Raw genomic sequence first — 20,425 nt, 5'->3', positions numbered from 1 at the left:
GGAAACAGTTTCGTATCAGACATGCGAGACTTGCAGCCACAGTGGAGACACAGTTTGTAGGTTTAATAAATGCTTAGACCCATTTTCATTCGCTGCAGAAAAGACAATGGACATAAGAGGCAATGGAAAACGTGTGGAGATAAACTAGTGTTTTCCAAGGTTGGGGAATATTGATGCCTGAGGCAAAATGGCACCTGACGTCAGTGAGCCCTCATCTTTCATAGTATACAATAGTATATACATAGTGAGATAGATATTCCACTCTTATTGATATTGACTCCATCTGGACCGTAACAGATGAATTTCACTCATGGTCCTAGAATCAGGATATCCCATTGCCCACGGAGTCTCCGATGCTCGCGACCAAGCTACGTTCCAATATGGTCGGTGTAGTTCCACTATATTGGATTCAAAACTTGTTCCTCGAAAAGAGATTGACATGAAGGATCGGTACGGCACATGGGAGCTAGTGGCAGGGGTGTGCATAAAAGAATAAGGGTGGGGTGAGCTATGTATTTGCCATCGATGAAACTTGGACGGAAGTTGATACCAGCGGGGGAGGCAAATTGTTCCAAGATCTGCGTGACACCGAAGATATCAGAGTCACTCTACTACAGCCGCCTTTACAGTAGTGGTACATGATGCTTAACTTGAAGAGGCCGCGCTACACAGTACTGCAAGCTTACATCGACATATTAGCGCAAGCCGGGGCTCATATCCAGCATATAGGATCTCGTTTGCCACGAGGAACGTTTCATGGTAGGAGTAACACAGCAACGTCAGACGAGTTTCTGAAATAAAACTTATATTGTCGTTTATAGTCATGATCGGCCGTCTGATTTTTCAGACCAGCCATGGTGCAAGGATGAATCAGTCTAATCCAGCTGGCGCCGGTCTAGACCAATGTCAGTAATCTATAGTGTATTATTGTAGTGGGCTCATCATATCACAAATATCAATGCAGGTTGAAGAGACCTCTTTCACACGGTGGGTAGAGAGACTATGATACTAAAATGATATCAGAGTTGACCCGAGCTCTATGCCATGTCGTAAGTAGAAAGGAAATTGTGGAGTGGAACGTGTGTTTAGCCCCTTTTGTAATATAGTCTGATGGGGCTTGAACTATACCGCCGCTGATCCACGTCAAAGGTCTGATCCCGGATATGACAGCATACGATAATGTATATTGTACGTATGTTGTATCAACAGCCGAGCGCGTTAGAAACAAGCGAGATGTGGAGGTACCGCAACGTGCACTTGCGGGTCTTCTCCTGCCATGAAATGTCACCCTGGGTGACCAACATCATAGATGGCCCTTCACGGTCCACTTTCTTCATTGTCCCATTCCATCTCGTGCCTGGTCGAAGCCCTGAACCACATACGACCCCACAAGCTTATGATAAGCCTCAGACTGCCTCAAGTCAAATACAATACATACGTTGTATGTCTCTGTACTGCATGCCGATCAATTGAAACAGTCAGCTACCCGAAATTGACAATGGGATCTCACACCCCAGCCGCTGACGACGATCTGTACGATATACTAGCACGAAGGCATTTGGTGTGCATCGTAGCGAGCATATGAGATCACCGGAAGCAACTTGAATTGCATGGAGCCGCATCTTACCGGCCTTGCCTCGCGTCATAGGACCCCCCTACCCCCATGCCCCTGGGAATCCATCGACAACACCATCTCCACACATTTATTATTGATGTCTCTGGATTTGCTGTGCGCCCCTCGTATATTTCGGGCCGGAATGAGTAGCCAAAAACCTGTTTTTGGATCAGATATCGACCTCGATAGTACAACATTGGCGCTTATCTTGACAGCGCTCGACATGCTGACGTTCACCGATGCATCTGGACTCATGTTTACCATCTTTTCTGGCATCATATATGGGGAAGACAACGTCTAACTGACGTACGGAACCTGTTCAAATCCCATCGGCATGCGAGATTTCGCCTCTGCTCTGCTCCCTGGTTTCACTCCTGGAAATATACGTTGGGAAACCATCCACAGCCTAGCGGGAGACCTCACTTTCCTTCTCTTACAAACAGGTTCCGCCTCTGCGAGCATTGAGTGCCCGCTTCCCCGGCTGCACGGTGATCTGGCATGATACGTGTCGGGAGAGGCGCGAAAACGGGTCTAGCACAAGGTTAACACACTTTTTCATCAGTCTCGACTCAGAAACAGACCATCTAGGCTCGCCGATGAAAACCTTCCTTTAAGCAGAAACCGGTTCTACTCCTTCGAACGTGCAGGATGCAGTATGCGGCATGCGGAATACGGCATACGGCATACGGCAACGATCACCCTCGCCTCCCCAGCCGCGCTGGGTTCAGTGGTCACTGATGTTGTTCAGTGAAATCTGACCTCCTCGGAGACTTCCTTCGACGGAAACCGGTTATATCCTTGCGGGCATGGAGCATGGAGGTTGGGGCGTACAACGTATACCATCGTGAATCTTTGAGCATGCGATTCCCGAGTGTCTTTTGATCCTGTCGACCCTGCGAGCATGGATCATGGAGCTTGGGGTGTACAACATATACCATCGGGCATCTTGAGCATGCACTTCCCCGGTGTCTTTTGATCCTGTTGATGTGTCAACCCATCTTCCCTTGGTGAGATATAAGTCCCCCTGCCTAGTATAACATGGTAGACCTCCAGCTTGAGCTCAAGTTGCTTTAGAAATCAATTATCACCTCAATTACTTTCCCTTGACATGCCATACGATCAACAGGCCACCATGACCCGAAGCCAACTACCATACCGAGTATATTTTATTTCCCAATTTTGGTCCAGGCAGACAAGAACATCATAGATTTTTCAACAGAAATAACTAGACCAACACGCCAGACATAGAAGGTAGTAAAATGCATCATATTATTGTTCATGCTCATGCTCACATCACACGTAACCTGTTTAGAAAGAACGTTAACACAAATCCTCCAAATAGGATAGACAGCAGCGTCAAAATAGTCCAGAAACGACCATGACTTGCGCCCATATCCAACCCTCAAACATGGGAACCGAGTGAACATACCTTTCCGGGCGCCCTGGAAGAAGAAGCGCACAACAAAGACCTGCAACGCAGCCATGGAAACCATCATCAAAGACTCGATCACACTGAAGTTGAAAATCCGACGCTCGGTACTCCGCACGGTACTGAAGTTACGGTTCTCACGTGTGCGGAAGTACTTCTGGTTGCGGGAGACGGTGGAGAGTTGCGCGGACAGCTTGTAGATGGACTCCTCCAAGCTGGATGTTTGCTCGGGGCTAGCGCCCTGGCGGGAGGGCAGTTGGGCGCGCTGCTCGTTCTCAACCTGTAGGTTCAATGGCTCAATTAGCATTTGTTGATCGCTTCCTTAAGTCGATGGATATGGGACGTACGGCAATCTCGAAGTCGACCATCTTCTCGGCGAAGGTGGACATCTCGTTGTTGAAGCAGAAGGTGTACTCGCCCACGCTCTGCGCGGTGAAGACAAAGTCGCCCTGTCGCTCCTTTGTGCCGTCTAGAACAACCTTGCCGCCCGGTGCGGTGACAACGTAGTCGACATCGAATGAACCGCCGGATTGGACCTGTATCGTATAATATCAGCATTCGGCTCCCACAATATGTATCCATAGCTCCGAGATTAGAATAATATATCGCGGAATGAAATTGTTATAGCCGGATAATCAATTGAACATACCGCGAAGTAGAAGGCCACTTTGGCGTTGCTCTGCTCAACGTTTGTGTAGAAGCATGCTTTCTCGTTCGCCTCGAGTCTGTAGGTGAGGGCGGTTGCGGTGACGGATGAGACCAGGGAGGCCAGGCCGGCGAAAAGAGCGAACCGCATTGTGAGAAAGATATACCGAGAGGGGACCGTTGAGCTGGGGGATGATATCCCCGTCAGGAGATGGCGTTCTGGCCAACTTTGTCTTCCGCTGTTTGATTTGTTTGCATCCAAACAAACTTCCGTATATATCGACTTGACTACTTCCGAGCCTATTTTTGTAGAGAGGCACGACACATGTGAAAATAGACAATTTGCACTCATCATATAGACGGGATTGTCTTCTACTTCGACTGGTTACATGAAAAATACGCAAAAAAATAAGAGAAAGGCATGATCATCACATCAGGGTGTCCCTTCCCTGCTCATGTACCGGGTTGCAGCATACAGCTCTCCCTCAAGTCGTAAACCCCTAGCGCCATGACTTTAACACTTGTTTAACGAATGGAGAATCCATCACTCTTTCCCCAGAAGCTCCGGCTCTTGTTGGGGTGATCAAGACCCAGGAAGTCATCGGCGCCAGCCGCTACATCTGACAAGATATCACCTGCGAGGAGTTAGTCAATCCGAGAGAAGATTTTCCAATGGGGTCAAAGAAAGGGCACTCACCATCTTCAAGATACTTGGCGTTAGTGAAAGATGTCCGGGGGACCACAGCGAACTTGATCTTCTCGAAGTTCTTGCCCTTGATCTGTGTGCGGGCGGAAAGGCGTTTCTTTGTCTCCGCGAAAAGTTCTCCAGGCTTCACAACAAACTTGAAGGGGATTCCGTGAGTGCGGTTAGGTTCGCGATCGAAGCTGAACACGCTAATGACGCGGTCATCGGCGTCCATAGTCAATTCTTCCGATGGGATCTTTTCGGCGTAGAGTGTGGCGTATTCGTTAATGGCAGCCACATTTTGTTCTTCTCGAAGCTCTTTATAGACCTTTCCACTGTGTGTTTCCGCAACCCGGATCTGCTCATCGCCCAGTTCCAACTTCTGCCGCAACTCAGTCAGAAGGTCTGCCACGGTCCCACTACGGGGAACCAAGATTTCAACAATCTCCTACCTGAACGTTAGCCAAACCTCGGCGTCATGGATAGGGGATGCTTAACACGAACCTCTTTGGTGATGCCATCAGGGAGCCATGTGACTTTAAAGCACTTCTTACTCTCATAATCAGTCAAACTCATGTCCAATACCTCGTAGTACAAAGCATCTGCCCGGTGCATGGTGTAACCGTAGGCACCATATTGACCATTGAGGATTTGTGAGAGGTTCTGGTTGACGTTTCGCTTCAGGAAAGGCTTGGCCTTGCCAGTACTGGCCATCACGGGTGCGAATCGAAGATGGGTCTCATCCACTTTGAGATGCTCACCAACCTTCTTGGCAAACTGGTCATAGGTCATCTTGCGACTGAGAGTCAGGTAGAAAGTCTCTCCTTCATTGGTTTTGATCGGGGCGAATTGAACTTCCATGCGGTTCAAAAGGTAATCGTAGAATTGGCGAGCGTCTGTGTAAAGCGCCGTGGCTGGCACTTCGGACTCCTTAATTGTGCGCTGGAAGGTAATGATGTCGCCGTCCTGAATTTCAGATTGCTGGAAAGTCTGCTTAGGTTTCATAACGTCGATCATGGTATGTTTGATCTCTTCGAAGAGCACGAACTCTGTACCGGCGGGCCAATCCATCTTGGAAAGAATTGTCGGGGCCAGCTCGCTCACCTTCTGGCTCTTGTGAACGTAGACAGAGCAAACACCAGTCAATGTCTGGGCCGCAATATCGAAGTTTTTGAGGAAAATGAGAATCGAGTCATTGTCGGGCCATGGAGTAGGTTGTCCGTCTAAGCCAGTCGGTGCCACCTCCATCCACAAGCGGAAGAACTGGCCTTTAGTGCCGAATTTGTTGTACGCCTCCTCAACGGTCATTTCCTGATCGCGGATCACCTGATCGGGTCGTGTTGTCTTGTTCTGACGATTGACCATGACCCAGAATCGAATGGCTTCTGGCTTGAGATTCCGTTCTTCAGCAATTTCCTGTGCAAATTCGCTGACCTTCTTTGCCCGAAGGATCTTGTATTGCGCGGGAAGGGCCGGATCATCCGCGGGGAGGTCATTGCTACTCAGATCGAAGCCGTGGTGGTTTCGGAACGCATCTTCGTTAAGGACGCCGACATTCATGTAAAGGTGGGCTTCTTCTTTCTCCTTCTTCCGACGCAACATCTCCGCCCGATCCTCGGACATACGCTTTTCTATTCCATAATTAGCCAACCAATCAACTTCCAGAAGAGGAATATCGGGACATACCAATGTGAGAGGGCACATCATCCTTTGTGACCGGGAAGAATACATCATCCTGTCTCGTCTTTCGGACGTAAACCAACATGTACGCATTGTTCGTGCGGATAGCGGATCGTCCTCCAGTCGCTCCGTTCGTGCGCTGGTTGTCTCCGTAGTTCTCATCCAGGACTTCTTTGTCAGTAGCTCGGTTGACTCGGTCATCATCAAAGCGGTACCAGTGTCCATCCTTGGTGGGCTTGATGAAGGCATAGTAATGCCCGGCATCGAGGTTACCGCTGTGGACGAGAACACCATGCAATTGGTAAACCCAGGATTCCGACTTGTCGGCGCTCTCAGAAAGATAAGGAGCCGCATCGAACTCCATAGGGAATGTGTGATAATCATTAACCTTGGCCATCATATCGAGGTTGAGGTCGTACTCGAAACGTTTGAGGTGAAGATGCAGAACGGGAGGGAAGCTCTCGAAAATGACGCCCTTCTTAGCGTCTTGCAGACCATATGGCTGCCCAGCTTCGTACTTGTTCTCCCCTTCCAGCGTCTCAACCTGAATGTAATCCCTGAAGCTGTCGTCTAAGGTCTTGTTGCCTCGAACATTGAGTTGAATATCCCAAAAGTCTTCCACGCGAGAAGACTCGTAATCGACATTGATGCAAGAAATATACGTTTTTGTTTTTCCGACGAACAGATCGGGCAGAACTTTTTCTGCAACAGTACCCTTCATCTTGTGCTCCAATCGTTCCATGAGCTTTCGTGAGAGCTCCTGTACATCTTGCTGTTCAAAGATCTGGCTGGATTGCCAGCCAAAAGATGCGGTGAGCTCGGTTGTAGAAACAGCAGCATCATTGGTCTGCAGATTGTAAAATAGTCGCTGGAGGGCCCACGCGCTGTTCTCACGCGTAGCTTCCTGGTCAGTCGGTATTTGGTACACGGCCTAAGGATTTGCGTTAGTCTGAATAGTTTAGGGGAGTAATCGAAGTTTCTTTTTTCTGTACCTTGCGGAAAGCGTTTGTGAAATAGAGCGACTGCAAAAGTGAGTTCAAGTAGCAAGTTGCTCCTTGGTTCCTCAATCCTACCATTCCAGTCTCCTTCTTCGAGTCGTAACTGAAAAGAGAAAAGTTAGCTTCACTCGGTCAAACCTCCCGGAGAGAACACACTTTTGGAAACTGTGCCACAAGACGCCCGTAGGATCTTTCACTACACGAACATAGGCTGTGACAATTGCCTCATCATCCTGCACCAACGGGACAGATTTTCCCTCCCACGCACGGCTAAACAGACCTTTCAGGTCAGCGAACCGGGTGAAACCCCAGTCCCCTTCCTCGGCGGTGAAACGGTGGGTTGCAACTAAAACCCAGCTTAGCATTATGATCGCCCAATTCCTCGAGACATGAATGTCTTACCGTGGTGTGTATAAATGGAAGGATCGTTCACATTTGACAACACCAGCGCGAACTGCACACAGGCGTACCAGTTCTCCGGGGGTCCATTCTCCCACGCATGTTCGAGGTAAAATGAGGCGAATTCGGTCTGGTTGCCGTAGGGGAAAAAGAGAATGCGCCTATTGTCGAGTTAGAATCAATGTCAACACAGACCATGGAGCCACCTAGGCAAAGAAATTTCAGGCACGCACCACGGGGAGTCACCACATCGGAAGACGGGTCCGTGTGACTTGCGATCCATATTCCGCCAGTCCGACAAGCGCCATGTGCTGTGGACCTCATCTAGGGTTTCGAGGTCCGGGTTCTTGGGGAGGACCTTTGCCATCATCGCGGCGTCTATATCCATCGGGGACTCTTGATTAGCGACCAGTACAAACAAGCAAACAGGCAGTATGTTTCTCGAGGGCGATCTCATTCAGGTGCCATGCTTTTTCCAGCTAACCCGTTCAAATCGCCCCCGATTATGTAGGGAAAGAGAAGCAACAAAGAACATACGGTCATCTGCGGTCGGTGCGGGTTCAGGTTCGTCGGATCCCGACCGGGACACGACGACGACATCGGTCTTTTCAGCAGGGTATTGATCATAATCATCGACAAGCATGTCGTTCTCCGCGAGCTGGTAGAACAGGGTTAGGTCCAATGACGACACTAGCGAGGGGCACGGTCGGGGCATCTCTCACGTTCTCCATCGCGGAAAGCGCCTTCCCGTTCCGGAAGGCGACAGAGGTTGTATTTGAAGGAAGTTTTGTGAATAAAAAAGACAAGAATGTTGGAAAGAAATACACTGTAGAGCTGTAGAGCTTGGTGGTGGAGGAAACTCGTCTGAACCCGCAAAATAATAAGGGCCGGAGCTAGCGGTGGCGGAGCCTCGAGGGCTCGGCAGTGATATTGTGGACGTTTATGAGATCTGTCTTTGATTAGATGCTTATTATTTTTGGAGTTAATAGCTGTTCATTCTGACTTGTCTTTCTCTTTTCAAATTAAAAGGAGTTTGCCTTAATTGGCAGTGCGCAATAATATATGCAGTGGAAAGTATACGGTGAAGAAAGCCCTATTTTATACCTGTCCAATTTATGTAGATAGCTATATATGTTGGATGGAGTATATAGATTAAGTATGTTTTAGTTCTGCAAGCCAATCTATTCATCTTTATGAATGCTTTCAATCAAATATGCGTTGGCCCTCAGAGGATCTAAAGGGCCCACGAGCCCTGGTGCGTTAGCCTAAAGTCCGTGCGAGTTCCTCAGATCCGAGGCAACATCGGATGAGAAACTCAAATCGTATGACATTGGCATATAGAGCCCATATAAATATATATATAAGGATATATAGAGATATGAGAGAAAAAAAAAACAAAACCTGTACTAGTATAAGTGTGTTGACCGGTGTCACATGCTTGGCTCACCGCCCGGCAACCCCAAACATCTGAAGTCCCAACTACGCGCATGCACATAGTGAGCACTTATATGATCTCGATACTTACTGAATGAGTGCATGGAGCACAATGAGGCTGTCTTATCCAGCTAGAAGCTGGAAGCTCCTCCAATCTCCATATAAACGCTTCTATTCTGGAGCTCACAGCCCGCCACCATGGCGGCCAGTTTCTGCAGTAGATGAGTATGAATGACTCATGTTCCTAAAGCTTGAAATGGTGATACTAACCGAAATGCGCTGCTAGATGGGTGGAACGAGCTATTCGACCTATCAGTCTTCGTCAGTTGACCTTCTTTGGTCGTACCTTGACCGAACCTCGACTCATCAGTTCCGCAAACTACGTCCGGACCGAGCTACCTACTCGGTAAGTTGGAAGACAATCGGTAGAATTGGAAATAGTCTGATAATAGTATTGGATAGCCTTGCGCATCGTCTGCGAGACATTCAGCAGCTGCCATATGTGGTGGTTGCTAACCCCCATCTCACCCTTGTATACGAACTGTACTACAAAGCATTTGAGAGGGTTCGGGTGGTTCCTGAGATTCGGACACTTGAAGATAATGATCGTTTCTGTGAGATTTTGAAAGAAATGCTGCGAGAGCATTTGGTTGCAATTCCCAATCTGGCGATAGGAGTGCTGGAATGCCGCCATCTTGCTCCAGCGGACGAAATGGACCGGCTAATGAACACACTTCTGCGAGCGGTATGTTAAGGTCGACCCCCGATCTCCCTCCCAGCTGACAATTATTTCCTCGGCAGCGAATCTCTCGGCGAGTCATCGCAGAGCAACACCTAGCTCTGACCGAAACCTTCAACTCACCATGGCACTTCCCCGATTCTCACGACCGAACCGATATGAATGCAGACTTTGTGGGTGAAGTGTTCCTAAAGTGCAAGGCGAAGGAGGTAGTCGAGCGATGTGGCAAGATCGCACAAGATCTGATGCGGAACATATCGGGCTCGACCCAGATCCCCGCGATTACTGTCAAGGGTCATGCGGACGCGACGTTCCCGTATATCTTGAGCCACCTGGAATATATCATCGGAGAACTTCTCCGCAACTCGGTGCAAGCAGTGATGGAGAAATACCAGCACTCGGACCAACCCCCACCACCCATCGAAGTGCTCGTGTGCGAGACCCCGCAGCATGTGATAATGCGCGTCTCTGACCAAGGAGGAGGAATTCCTCGAGAGATTCTGCCGTACCTGTGGTCCTTCAGCAAGGGCCCTCGCACACAGACCCGGCTCGAAAATCTTGGACGGGTCCCTGCAATGGCGGCAACGATGCAAGATCTGCAAGTGTCGCACGAACTTAGACACATCAACCGGGATGTATACCATGAAGGATCCCTGGACACATTGACATCACGACCGCCCAATCTCCGTCTGGGAATGGGTCTCCCCATGAGTCGAGTCTATGCTGAATATTGGGCAGGCAGTTTGGAACTGCACAGTCTGGAAGGGTATGGAGTGGATGCATTCCTGCAGATCTCGAAGCTTGGCAACAAGAACGAGCAGGTTACAACTCGGGCGGCAATTGATGCAGTGTAGGACTTGAATACTGGGGAATATTACAGGAAATATATTCCCAGTACCTCTACATCTCCAAGTCCATCCAATGTACCTGCCCGTCAATTGTACTTGCCGTCTATGTACACAAACACCGCCACATCTGGATGTTGGATGTGGCGGTGTCAGTTCGGGATGACGTCACTGCATGCCCCTTCAGCAAATCAGCTTCACGGCTGCCTCAGCCCTACCGCAGCTCCTTTCAGTCCAAGTCGTGACGTCGTGGCCAAGATCAAGATGAAACGCATTAATTCTCCTGCGGATGACAATATCCCTATTTATATCTTCATACTCCTCTTTGCAATTCTCCTCCTCAGTTTTCTAGCCACCACCGATTTCAAACCTCGCCCCAAACCTGAACAATAACGCATACAAACACCGCAATCATGTCCGGTACTTGCTCGACCCTCTGTTTGATCATCATCACTATATTCAGTAAGTAATTCCTCTGCTTGAAGAATCGGCCAAAAAAATTCCATCAAAAAATTCACCCCCACATAATGATCCCCAGATCGCCCCTCAATCTATAGCTATCCCCACCAGAATGACCTGCTAACAAACCAAACAGTTCCCCCTCTTGGTGTCTTTATGATTGCAGGCTGTGGAGTTGACTTCTGGATCAACGTCCTGCTCACATGTCTTGGGTGAGTGTGCTAGCTATCCCGACTTCCGTCATATTCGAAAACTAACCAGCGATATCTCCCAGTTACTTCCCCGGACACATCCATGCCTTCTATTTGGAATACGTCTTCTATGAGCGTCGCAATCGCGATCCACTGACTCGTGCCTCTCAACGGCCCGCACCTGGCGTCTACTCCGATCGCATCCAGAATGGAGGCCTTCATTCCGTACCCGCAGGCCAGACTTACGGTACTATCTGATTTTCTCTCAATACCTCCGAACTCTCCCATTCGAATTGCTTGACCCAGTCTCTGGACGGTCGGAATTCTCTACAACCTTGAACCTAAGCAGGTCTCTACCATTGGTGTTCCTGCTGTATCCATAGCGTCGATCCTTGTTCTTTCGGGTATAACTGGACCCCTCTGAAACAACAAAATGAGAAAGATGGTTTTCCACTCTCCAATCTAATGCGTTTCATATGTATCATTTTCAAAATGCAACTGTAGGAGGTGGGCATTCTAGACAAAGCTCCCAAAAGTAAACAAAAAAACAGGTAGATCCCAACTCCCATCTCAATAGACCCAACTAAATGCTTATACACTCGCCTTCGCCTTCCCCGCCTTCTCGACCTTCTCCGCCTCCTTAGCCCTCTTCTCAGCAGCAGCCTTCTTATTATCCTTCACCTCAGGGAAATCAAAAGGCTCACTGCTAACAATCGTGCCCCCAGTCCTCGGCACAGTCCCAGTACCAGGCGCCCACAACAAAGCACCAACCCACGGCTGAACATTCCATCCAACATGAAGGGTAACATTCTGACGCTCTGCCAGACGACCAGTAACATCACTGACCTGGTACTTACCCTTCTGACCACGCAGTCTCAAGACACCGGTCGCCAGAGTCTCCTTCTTACTCTTAGCCGCCTTAACCGACTTAGCATGACGCTTCGCATTCCTCTTCGCAGCGGCCACAGCCTCAGACGAAACGGCTGGTGGAAGAAGCGCAATGACCTGGTCTTTGAGGATGTCCCATGAATAAGGCGACGGGGTCGCGGGGATGATAGTGTCCCAGATGATCGACTCTGAGGCGCGGACCTGCGAGCCGGGGATATCGGAGGAGGAATAAGTAGCGTAGACGTAGACGAAGAGCTGTTTTGTGTTCCAGTTGAAGAGCGGGCTCAGGTCTGCGTCGAGGTCGAAGCGAAATTGGGCGTATTCTTCGCGTTTGGTGGAATAATAGTGCGGCCGGCCTTTGACGCTGTTATACCGGGAAATGGGTTTTAGTAAATGGGGTTCTTTTAATATTTCGGTCTCGGGAGTATAGGGTTGGAGGGAGAATGGGAGCGATTTCACTTACACCTGCACGTTCTTCAGCTGCACTGAGGCATTGGTCTCGTCTGCTGGGAAGAAGAGGACCGAGACGGCTGCCAGTGCGCTGACGACTAGCGCGACTGTAGTGAAGAAGCCGAATACGGCCTGGATGCGGTTCAAGGAGGAATGCATGGTGTGATGGGAGACGAATGAGAAGATGAAGCCAGCTGGACCTGTTTGGATGTTTGGGTTCTTATCGATAAGCGGCATCTATAAACTGGGGGCCATCATCTCCATCTCCACATCGACAACTCTCATAACTTCGTCCTTCTCTCATCTTTTGATTTTCTTAATATCCTGAGCTTCTGCTGATTTTGAGCATCCATATATTATACCTCGAGTCTATAGAATATATTCCCTCGGACCCTCATCAACTCTCACGCAAAAAACAACCCACCACCCCAACCCCACACCATACACAATGGGCGACCACGTCCTCTTCTTCTACGGTATGTCTTTCCTGAATAAAAGACGAGCTACAAACTAAAAACCATCTAGGAACCCTAATGGCGCCACAAATTCTCCATAAGGTGATCTACGGCCAAGCCAACCAAAACCGCTGGCAAGACGCCATGCTCCGCTTCCAACCCGCCATTCTACATGGGTACCGACGACATCGCGTGCAAGACGCTGATTACCCCGGGATCGTGGCAGTGCCAGCGACACAAACCAAGGCCGATAAGTCATCTGCGCCGAAAACCCACGCTGGGACATCAGTCATAGGAACCCTCGTGTCGGGACTAACAGACGGCGATGTCTACCGACTGGATAGGTTCGAGGGTTCTGAATATGAGAAGAAGCGGGTTACTGTGCGCACGCTGCGGGAAGCGCCGGGTGATAATAAACATGATGGTGAGGGGGTTAGTGATGAGAGTCGGCTGCGCGAAATGCTTGATGGGACGAGTACTGAGGCTGATGAGGGGGGAGGAGGTTTCGGCTGTGACTTATGTTTATACAGCTGGGAAGGATATGCTTGAGGATGCGGAGTGGGACTTTGAGTCGTTTAAGAGGGATAAGATGGCGTGGTGGGTTGGGGCTGATGAGAGTGAGTGGTAGCTATCTTCATGTATGTCTTAGTTATTATTGGTAGGCTGTATTAAACGATTAAATTTGCATTGTGATGCGAGCGATGGTATCTGATGCTATGAATGTAAAGACGAAGAAAACCGATCCTTCTCTTATCGAACGCCGATGCAGGGCTATGTCTATGCTGAACATGCCATAACGCACACGGATTAAAACGCTAAAAACAACAGTGAAGATATTGATTCATGATGTAGAGAGTCCGGTCCAGCCGGAATTGTGTTCGGATTTCGAGATTATCTTAGACAATAGGTTCGTATAACATCACTTGGACGAACAGACTCATCTCTTTTGCAGAGGGCCTCGTGGGCTTTGTCTCTTTCGTTCTTTTCTTGTAGGGCGCGGTGGTGTGCTTGGCACTTCGGGCTCTTCCTGGCTACCGGGTACCTGGATGATGGGTTCCTCCTTTGGTGGAGGAACATGGCCATTTTGCGATTCTGCGTCTGTAGGTGGGTTGGAGAATGCTTGGGTGTGTTTCGGGGGTTTTGCGGTAGGTAAGAGATGCATCTGGTCCGTGGTTGAATCTTCACTCGAGTCTTCTGTCTTCGAATCGGCAGTTTTTGCAGGGTCCTTTGAAGGATCAGTCTCCTGCTGAGATTCAGGTACCACATCAACATTCGGAATTTCCTCCTGAGAAGGAAGGGGTGGGCCAAGCAGGAATGAAACGGGTTGTCTGGCTGCCATGACAGGCTCATTGGCTTGCCCCTGTTCTTCGTACAGCTCGTCCAAGAACTTTCCAAGACGGTATCGCAGGAGACCAGAGCCTAGTGGAGGCCAGTCATCGATAGAGCTCATACTCCGCTGTAGCACCTTGGTGATAAACCAATCAGGGCTTTGAACAAACTTCTCCAGGTATGCCAGCAGATAAAGACCGCAGTCCCAGAAATTGGGCTGAAGGGGAATATCGCGAGCCCGCATGCCCTTGACGTCGTTCGGGTCGAGTTCAACGCCGCGTTTGGACTCTGCTTCGCGGCAGATGTACTCGCGTAGGATTTTGATGGTGGGGGAGCGAGGCATGTCAAGAGAGTCAAATGTGATGATCGTTGTTTGGTTTGGATCCAACTTTAACCCACTTCTTTTCTTCTTGGATTTGTGGGTGGGTTGTGACGCCGCAGCCTGGTCTTGGGCTAGCTTTTGGGCAGCGAATTTGGAGAGATTTGGGAGTGGAAGTGGGGGTTTGGTGGGCGGGTACTGATCCTCTGAGTTCTTTGTATCCCGTATCGCATGCTCATTCGCCTCAATCTGCAGGGAAGCAAGGTCTCCTCCGATATCAGATCCATTTCGAATCTCGCGAGGTGGACTGGCCTTGTCAGAAGCATTGAGCTCTGACTTTGACTTTGGTTCCGGCTCAGGGGTCTCTTCAATTTCCTGGATCTCACTCTCAGATGCATTGGATGACTCTTTCTGTAAAGTCGGCGTTTGAACCGGCTCTACGCCGTCGGCAAAACCAAGAGACAAGCTTGGCAAGTTGCAAATGATTGCAACATACCAATGGGCACTCTCATTGATCGGAACGACGATATAGTCATAACTGAAGAGATCAACGTTCCGAGTCCACTTCTCCACACCACTATAGTTGATCCCACGGTCCCCCCGTGGGGTGTTCGTGAGGGTTGCAAAGAAGTAGGTGTTGAAGAAGTAGATACGTTTGGCAGCCTCCTTGTTGGTGCGTTCGAGATGATCCTGAAGGAAACGCATGTAGAGAGCGATCAGGTTATCGTTCAAAAAGTCGTCACGGAGTAACCGTTCACGATCGTTCAGTGTGACCTCAGCCTTCTTCTTTCCACTTCGCGGGTACACCAATGGTTTCTCCCAAATGTGCCGGAAAGAATCGTCCCTGAGAAGTGGCTTCGAGTTTCTTTCGGAAGTAATATCTCCATTCGACACGTCGGGCTTGTTAACGACACAGCGGGTGGAAGATCGGGTCTCGCGTTCCGGTGGGTTGACGGAAGTTCGAACTCCACCATCCGTATCAAGAGGACCGTCGGCATCGAGAGGTTGGTGATTCTGTGGCTCTTTGGCAGAAACTCGAGAATCGGCATTGCCGTTTCCAGATCTTCCCTTTTCCTGGGCGCATTTGATCTTAATTGAATTAACATTGTTGACTTCACCATGGTCATCTCTCAAGGACTTGGAAAGTTTGGGCCGTCGAGAGGGAGGAGGAGAGTGCGCGGGATCAGGGTCTTCCATCAACTCATCAAGAAGCCGCTTCTTGGGCCGCTTGTTTTCCGATGTGTTGTCCTGTGGGAATTGCTTTTCATATCTCAAAAACGACCTGTCCATCCATTTCCTGTTCCAGTGTTAGTGAACTGCGGATTCCCCTAAAAGAAGGCTCATAAAACTTACATCTCTTTGCTCTGGCGGTGGGCAACGGCTTTAGGCAATACTTCCAGTAATTTTTCCTTTTCGTCGGTGGTCCAAAACTCAATATCGAGCTGATCATCTGGTTCGAAGGGACGGGCGAGTTTCATTCTCACTTTCCGGCTGGGCTTCTCGCCGACCACAATGTGCATGATTTTTTGGAAGGGTATTGATATTGTGTTACCCTGGCCGAGTGCATCCTCACGAAATTCAAACCCTTGCTTGTTTGAATAAATTGGGACGGTTTCCTTCATATCACAACTTGTGCTCGAGGTACCGATTCGGAAATACCGCAATTGATGTTTCTTATCAGAGTGCTTTTGAGATATCTTGGCCTTTTTGATGGCCGGTGCTGGCGAGGAAAAGTCTTGAAGTGGGATATCGGATGGGGAGCGTTTTCGAGTCGGTGTTTCTGTATGTATGGTGGGTTTGGATGGGCGAGTGGTCTGGGGTTGTTTTTCTGACAAGGATTTCGGTACTCGATGTGTGGTGATGTCGCCCTGGAGCTCATCTGGACTTTCCCTGCCATTGGCAAGACGACGGAAATTCGTTAAAGGAACTGCAATGCGATTCGGACCAGATCCTTTTGATCCAACCTCGATGTTCCCAATAACAATGGCCTCATTAGCCTGGTTTGATCTGCGATTGATCTGAGATAGTCGGGGATCCGTAGATCTCGCCATGTTTCGGCGTTGCTGCGCTGCTGTTTCAGTGAACTTTTCATCCCGAGAGTCAGCATAAGAGAATTGGTCATGATGGGGACGAATAGAGCTTTGCGCTGATTTGGCGCCATTCTCCGCGTCCCTGGAACTATCACGCCGGTTGCGACGTTTTGTGGGTTGTGCCAACCGATCTATGGCTAGATTTGCTGGGACTGTAAGGTCAATTGTTTCGCTGGTTTCACTCTGGCGCCGGATCTTAGTAGGCCGACTCGACTCTTCGAACGCATCGTCAAATTTGGGAGACTTTCTCCGTGAAGTTTGTTGATTTGGTTCTCCGTAAGAACGGACCGGCCCGCTGCTTCGGGCATTCTGATTTTGTGAAATTTTGTTTTGGGGGGAGAACGCGAAGCTAGACTGTGACCGAGGATCAGATGGATGTCATAGTTATGGATGTAAAGGCTGTGATTTACCCCTGGTTTCTTGTTCTTAGAATGGAGGGACGCGCCGGGCTTTATCTTGACGGCGTGGGAGTCACTATCCAGGAAAAAAGCGACTGGTTAGCAATGATGTCTCGAGAAACTCAACACAGACTCATAGAACTCGTAGAACATACCGGTATTTGGCTCCGAACAAACGCGCCTCATCTTGCCGATTTTGGGAATCTTTTTGCTGGTCCTTGTCCAACATCTGCGACGAATCACCCGGCCTGGGATTGGGTGGCATCAGCTTTGGCCTGCCGGTAGGGAAAGGTTCTGGGTTCCGATGGGACATGTCTAACCGGGTAGTTGGGCTTAGAAAAGGGTGGGAGAAACGTGAGCGCAATAGTTCGTCCGCGGTTGTAGATCCAGTTGGGGACGAAAAAGTGTCGACATAACTGGGAGCAGCCTGAGAAGATCGATTAGTCCCAAGTTGAATATCTGATGGCTTGCAACAAGACAACAGGCGGGGCTGAGAGATAAGTGACCAAGACCAGGAGATTCCGTAGAGTCGAGTTATCAAAAAGGAATATGAACGGCCAAGGGCAAATATCGGCACGCGCATGGAGATAAGAGATACACACCGTTGGAAGAAGAGTGATCCCAGTGTTTCGGGGAGAGGTGAGTTCGGTCAGGTTGATTTCAGATCCCAGGGGAAAAGAGTCGCGACCAGATCCAGCTGGTCGAGAACGAGGAGGGGTCGAGGGCGGTCGTTCTGCACGTTGAACAGCAGATCGTTGATCTTCGGTCTGGCGTTGGCGTCGCGGTGACAAGTTAGAGAAGAGTTCGACTAGATTTTTAAACACAGGCATTAAGGCAGCCAGAAGGTCATGGCAATATGCATTGCATAGATATTCCAATTGTTCGTCTATTGTCTTTTTTTTTCTTCTCATTCATCGGACGCAACTACGCCGCATCGTCATCTGGGCCCTAGGGCGGTCAGGTCTGATTGGCGCCTGATAATTTAGGCATAAAGGCTTTTACTGTTTGATAACTAACTATGTTGGAATATTGGAATAGATGAATAGTAATATGTATATTCTCTGGATTCACTTTGTTCATACCTTTTTGCATTATTGACGCTATTCACACAAATGTTCAATACTCCAATTGCCCAATGGCGTGAACAATATAACAACCTTGACATACTAGTGTTCGGGTTTCTAGCTTGCAAATAGGTTATTGTAACCCCCGGAGCCATTCACTAATAGCTGTGGGTCTCTTGTGTATGATAAGTTCATGTAGTTGGAATATCTGCCAGAGTGCAATAGACCAAGTCTATGTGAAAGACTCTACTTCACATAAAAACAACCCAATTCACGGAAAGCATAGACAATACTCTCAGGCGAGAAAACCATTAGCAGCTGGTGCTGCATTCATGTTGCGTACATAAAGGAAAAACATCACGCATGAGCTCGGTAGACACAAAAAAAAAACACATAGCACCATAGCACAGATGAGTTCACTCAAGACATAAATCAAATCAAACCGCTGAGTTCGCCTCGATGCCCCACCGCCCCTAAGACCCAAACGCGTCCCAATGATTCGTGATTGAAGTTTTTTTTTTCGGGTTTACTATACAGGGCCCAAGGCCAGGCTGGGATCTTGGATCCGTTCATAGGGTCACAGCCGGTTTGACCTTGTCCGAGTCATCTTGACCTGTTCGCCGCCGTTCTTGATGACCCGTGCCAGTGGCGGTCTTGTCGTGGCGAGCCTGGTCGATGGCAGAACGCTGTGCAATACTATCGTCGTGGCTCTTCCAGATAATGTTGGTGTCTGCGGGGAAAGCAAGCAGGCGCTTGATCGTTTCTCTGGAAACAAATTAGATATACCACACGGTGGTGAATTAAAGCAGGTTGCACATACCTGATCTTGATATTGCGCCCCCCGTCAATCCTCGTCCAAACACTTAAAACATCTTCGCCGCCTCGGACGCTCAGTACAGCACCGCAAACTTCATCTCCAGCCTCCGCAAACTGGTCTCCAACCATAGCCAAGAGGAGATCCTCCCAGTATCGATCGGAAACCCCCTTCTTGAAACGTACGATCCACTTACCTCCCCGCTTGTTCGCCTCATCTTCCCAAACGGGGCGGATCCCCTTCTTGAAGATGTGGTAGTCGGAAACGGTAGGAAGAAGAGAAGGGCGTTTAAGATGAGAGTAGACCGCCCAGAAGCTCTCTACAGAAGATATCGAAGCGAGCGGCACGGTAGACTTTTCGTAGTCGGAATATTTGGGTGTCGGGGGACGATACCAGACGATCCACGTAGACTTCAACGGGTGCTCGCCAGGAGCCGCGAGGGAGTTGTTCTCAAAGGCCCTGCGTGTAGCCTCATCGTGTTCCAAAGGTGTCTCCCGTCCGGGTGTTTTCAACTCGGAGCCACCGGGAGTCTTCGGCGCACCGAATGAGGCAAATGCGCCGGACCCCAAACCGAAAGCGGAGGAGGCATTGGTGGATGGGGAGGAAACACCGCCGGATAATGGGGATATTGCGTTAAATGGATTCGAGCGGCCATGCGAGCTGTCGGGTCCGAACCGCTTGGATGGGCGGGGAAGTTCGACACGGGCACCTTCTTTCGCGTCGGCTCCGGACGTTGACAGGGACAATTTGGAAGAGCTAATCAAAGAAGAAACAAATCCATATAAGTTACAATGGTCTGAGTTGAGGAGGGGCACACGACTGACTTTGTCCGGCGGGTCCACAGGTTTGCATTATCCATCGCGGCGGGTGAGAAGACTGCCCGAGACACGAGCGGTCATCAGGGGGAAAGAAAAGGATCCGTAAGAAGCGTTACACAGAGAGATGAGACGCCGGCGCTATGATCTCAGTGACGTAGTATAGTGGCAGAAGGAAATTCTGAATAAAGACGTTCGGGGGGTGAAATCCAGGTAGATGGAAGAAAGTAAGTAAGGGCGAACTAGGAGGATATCTGGTAAGGCTGGATTTAAAAGAAAAAGAAGCAATAGGAAAACAAATGTATAGAGGGGGAATCAGGTGAAGGGGAAAAGTGTCGATATGAATCGGAGACTCGGGCAGTTTGGAGGAACAGCTTCCTTGACCAATCACATTCACTTCAGCCCCATTTTCGCCTGCAGCCCGCACCGTCTTTTTTCCAGTTTTCCCTTTTTCTTCGACTTTTTTTTGGATTCTTTTTCTTCTTTTTCTTCTATATCAAGACCACCAACTCAAATCAACGCTGGCGACTCATTCTCTTTACAGCACTAGCGTTTCCGATGAGTGTGTCGAGATTAATTTGATTCGCATCTAAAACCATCATCACGAGGGCTTACGAGCAACCCATGACACGTTGATGACCTGATTGACGACACATCTCTTTGTTTTTCTTTGTTTATTTTTTT

At 49.2% G+C, this 20,425-nt stretch overlaps 8 protein-coding genes across 8 annotated transcripts; 3 read left to right on the top strand and 5 right to left on the bottom strand.

The window, feature by feature from the left end:
• Window positions 1-2,908: 2,908 nt before the first annotated feature.
• Window positions 2,909-3,840, bottom strand: N7517_008729 (p24 family protein; the record flags this gene model as incomplete). The annotated part of the gene is made up of 4 exons (XM_056726458.1): window positions 2,909-2,919; window positions 3,045-3,324; window positions 3,392-3,580; window positions 3,694-3,840. The coding sequence occupies 4 exons, from the start codon at window positions 3,838-3,840 to the stop codon at window positions 2,909-2,911; spliced, it is 627 nt and encodes a 208-aa protein (XP_056577309.1).
• Window positions 3,841-4,214: 374 nt separating this feature from the next.
• Window positions 4,215-8,166, bottom strand: N7517_008728 (ubiquitin-specific protease UBP15; the record flags this gene model as incomplete). Its single annotated transcript, XM_056726457.1, has 9 exons — window positions 4,215-4,324; window positions 4,387-4,822; window positions 4,879-6,005; window positions 6,061-6,985; window positions 7,047-7,155; window positions 7,209-7,398; window positions 7,455-7,612; window positions 7,685-7,829; window positions 7,989-8,166. 9 exons carry the CDS (start codon window positions 8,164-8,166, stop codon window positions 4,215-4,217), a joined length of 3,378 nt encoding a protein of 1,125 aa, XP_056577308.1.
• Window positions 8,167-8,979: 813 nt separating this feature from the next.
• N7517_008727 (protein kinase PKP2) lies at window positions 8,980-10,478 on the top strand (the record flags this gene model as incomplete). The annotated part of the gene is made up of 4 exons (XM_056726456.1): window positions 8,980-9,110; window positions 9,172-9,291; window positions 9,348-9,630; window positions 9,687-10,478. 4 exons carry the CDS (start codon window positions 8,980-8,982, stop codon window positions 10,476-10,478), a joined length of 1,326 nt encoding a protein of 441 aa, XP_056577307.1.
• A 404-nt stretch (window positions 10,479-10,882) lies between these two features.
• N7517_008726 (YqaE/Pmp3 family membrane protein) lies at window positions 10,883-11,377 on the top strand (the record flags this gene model as incomplete). Its single annotated transcript, XM_056726455.1, has 3 exons — window positions 10,883-10,931; window positions 11,065-11,140; window positions 11,203-11,377. 3 exons carry the CDS (start codon window positions 10,883-10,885, stop codon window positions 11,375-11,377), a joined length of 300 nt encoding a protein of 99 aa, XP_056577306.1.
• A 333-nt stretch (window positions 11,378-11,710) lies between these two features.
• Window positions 11,711-12,616, bottom strand: N7517_008725 (signal peptidase complex subunit SPC3; the record flags this gene model as incomplete). The annotated part of the gene is made up of 2 exons (XM_056726454.1): window positions 11,711-12,371; window positions 12,471-12,616. 2 exons carry the CDS (start codon window positions 12,614-12,616, stop codon window positions 11,711-11,713), a joined length of 807 nt encoding a protein of 268 aa, XP_056577305.1.
• Window positions 12,617-12,905: 289 nt separating this feature from the next.
• Window positions 12,906-13,540, top strand: N7517_008724 (gamma-glutamylcyclotransferase family protein; the record flags this gene model as incomplete). The annotated part of the gene is given in 3 exon segments (XM_056726453.1): window positions 12,906-12,933; window positions 12,983-13,432; window positions 13,443-13,540. 3 exon segments carry the CDS (start codon window positions 12,906-12,908, stop codon window positions 13,538-13,540), a joined length of 576 nt encoding a protein of 191 aa, XP_056577304.1.
• A 309-nt stretch (window positions 13,541-13,849) lies between these two features.
• On the bottom strand, window positions 13,850-17,878 carry N7517_008723 (uncharacterized protein; the record flags this gene model as incomplete). The annotated part of the gene is made up of 5 exons (XM_056726452.1): window positions 13,850-15,857; window positions 15,914-17,004; window positions 17,061-17,124; window positions 17,204-17,475; window positions 17,651-17,878. The coding sequence occupies 5 exons, from the start codon at window positions 17,876-17,878 to the stop codon at window positions 13,850-13,852; spliced, it is 3,663 nt and encodes a 1,220-aa protein (XP_056577303.1).
• An 803-nt stretch (window positions 17,879-18,681) lies between these two features.
• N7517_008722 (eukaryotic translation initiation factor 4E) lies at window positions 18,682-19,785 on the bottom strand (the record flags this gene model as incomplete). The annotated part of the gene is made up of 3 exons (XM_056726451.1): window positions 18,682-18,877; window positions 18,933-19,682; window positions 19,751-19,785. The coding sequence occupies 3 exons, from the start codon at window positions 19,783-19,785 to the stop codon at window positions 18,682-18,684; spliced, it is 981 nt and encodes a 326-aa protein (XP_056577302.1).
• Window positions 19,786-20,425: the final 640 nt, after the last annotated feature.

The sequence above is a fragment of the Penicillium concentricum genome (assembly GCF_028827145.1).
Source record: "Penicillium concentricum strain IBT 3081 chromosome Unknown utg000003l_segment0_segment0, whole genome shotgun sequence".
Lineage (NCBI taxonomy): Eukaryota > Fungi > Ascomycota > Eurotiomycetes > Eurotiales > Aspergillaceae > Penicillium > Penicillium concentricum.
The sequence above is the reverse complement of the archived record's forward strand: the minus strand, read 5'-3'. Positions and strand labels throughout refer to the sequence as shown.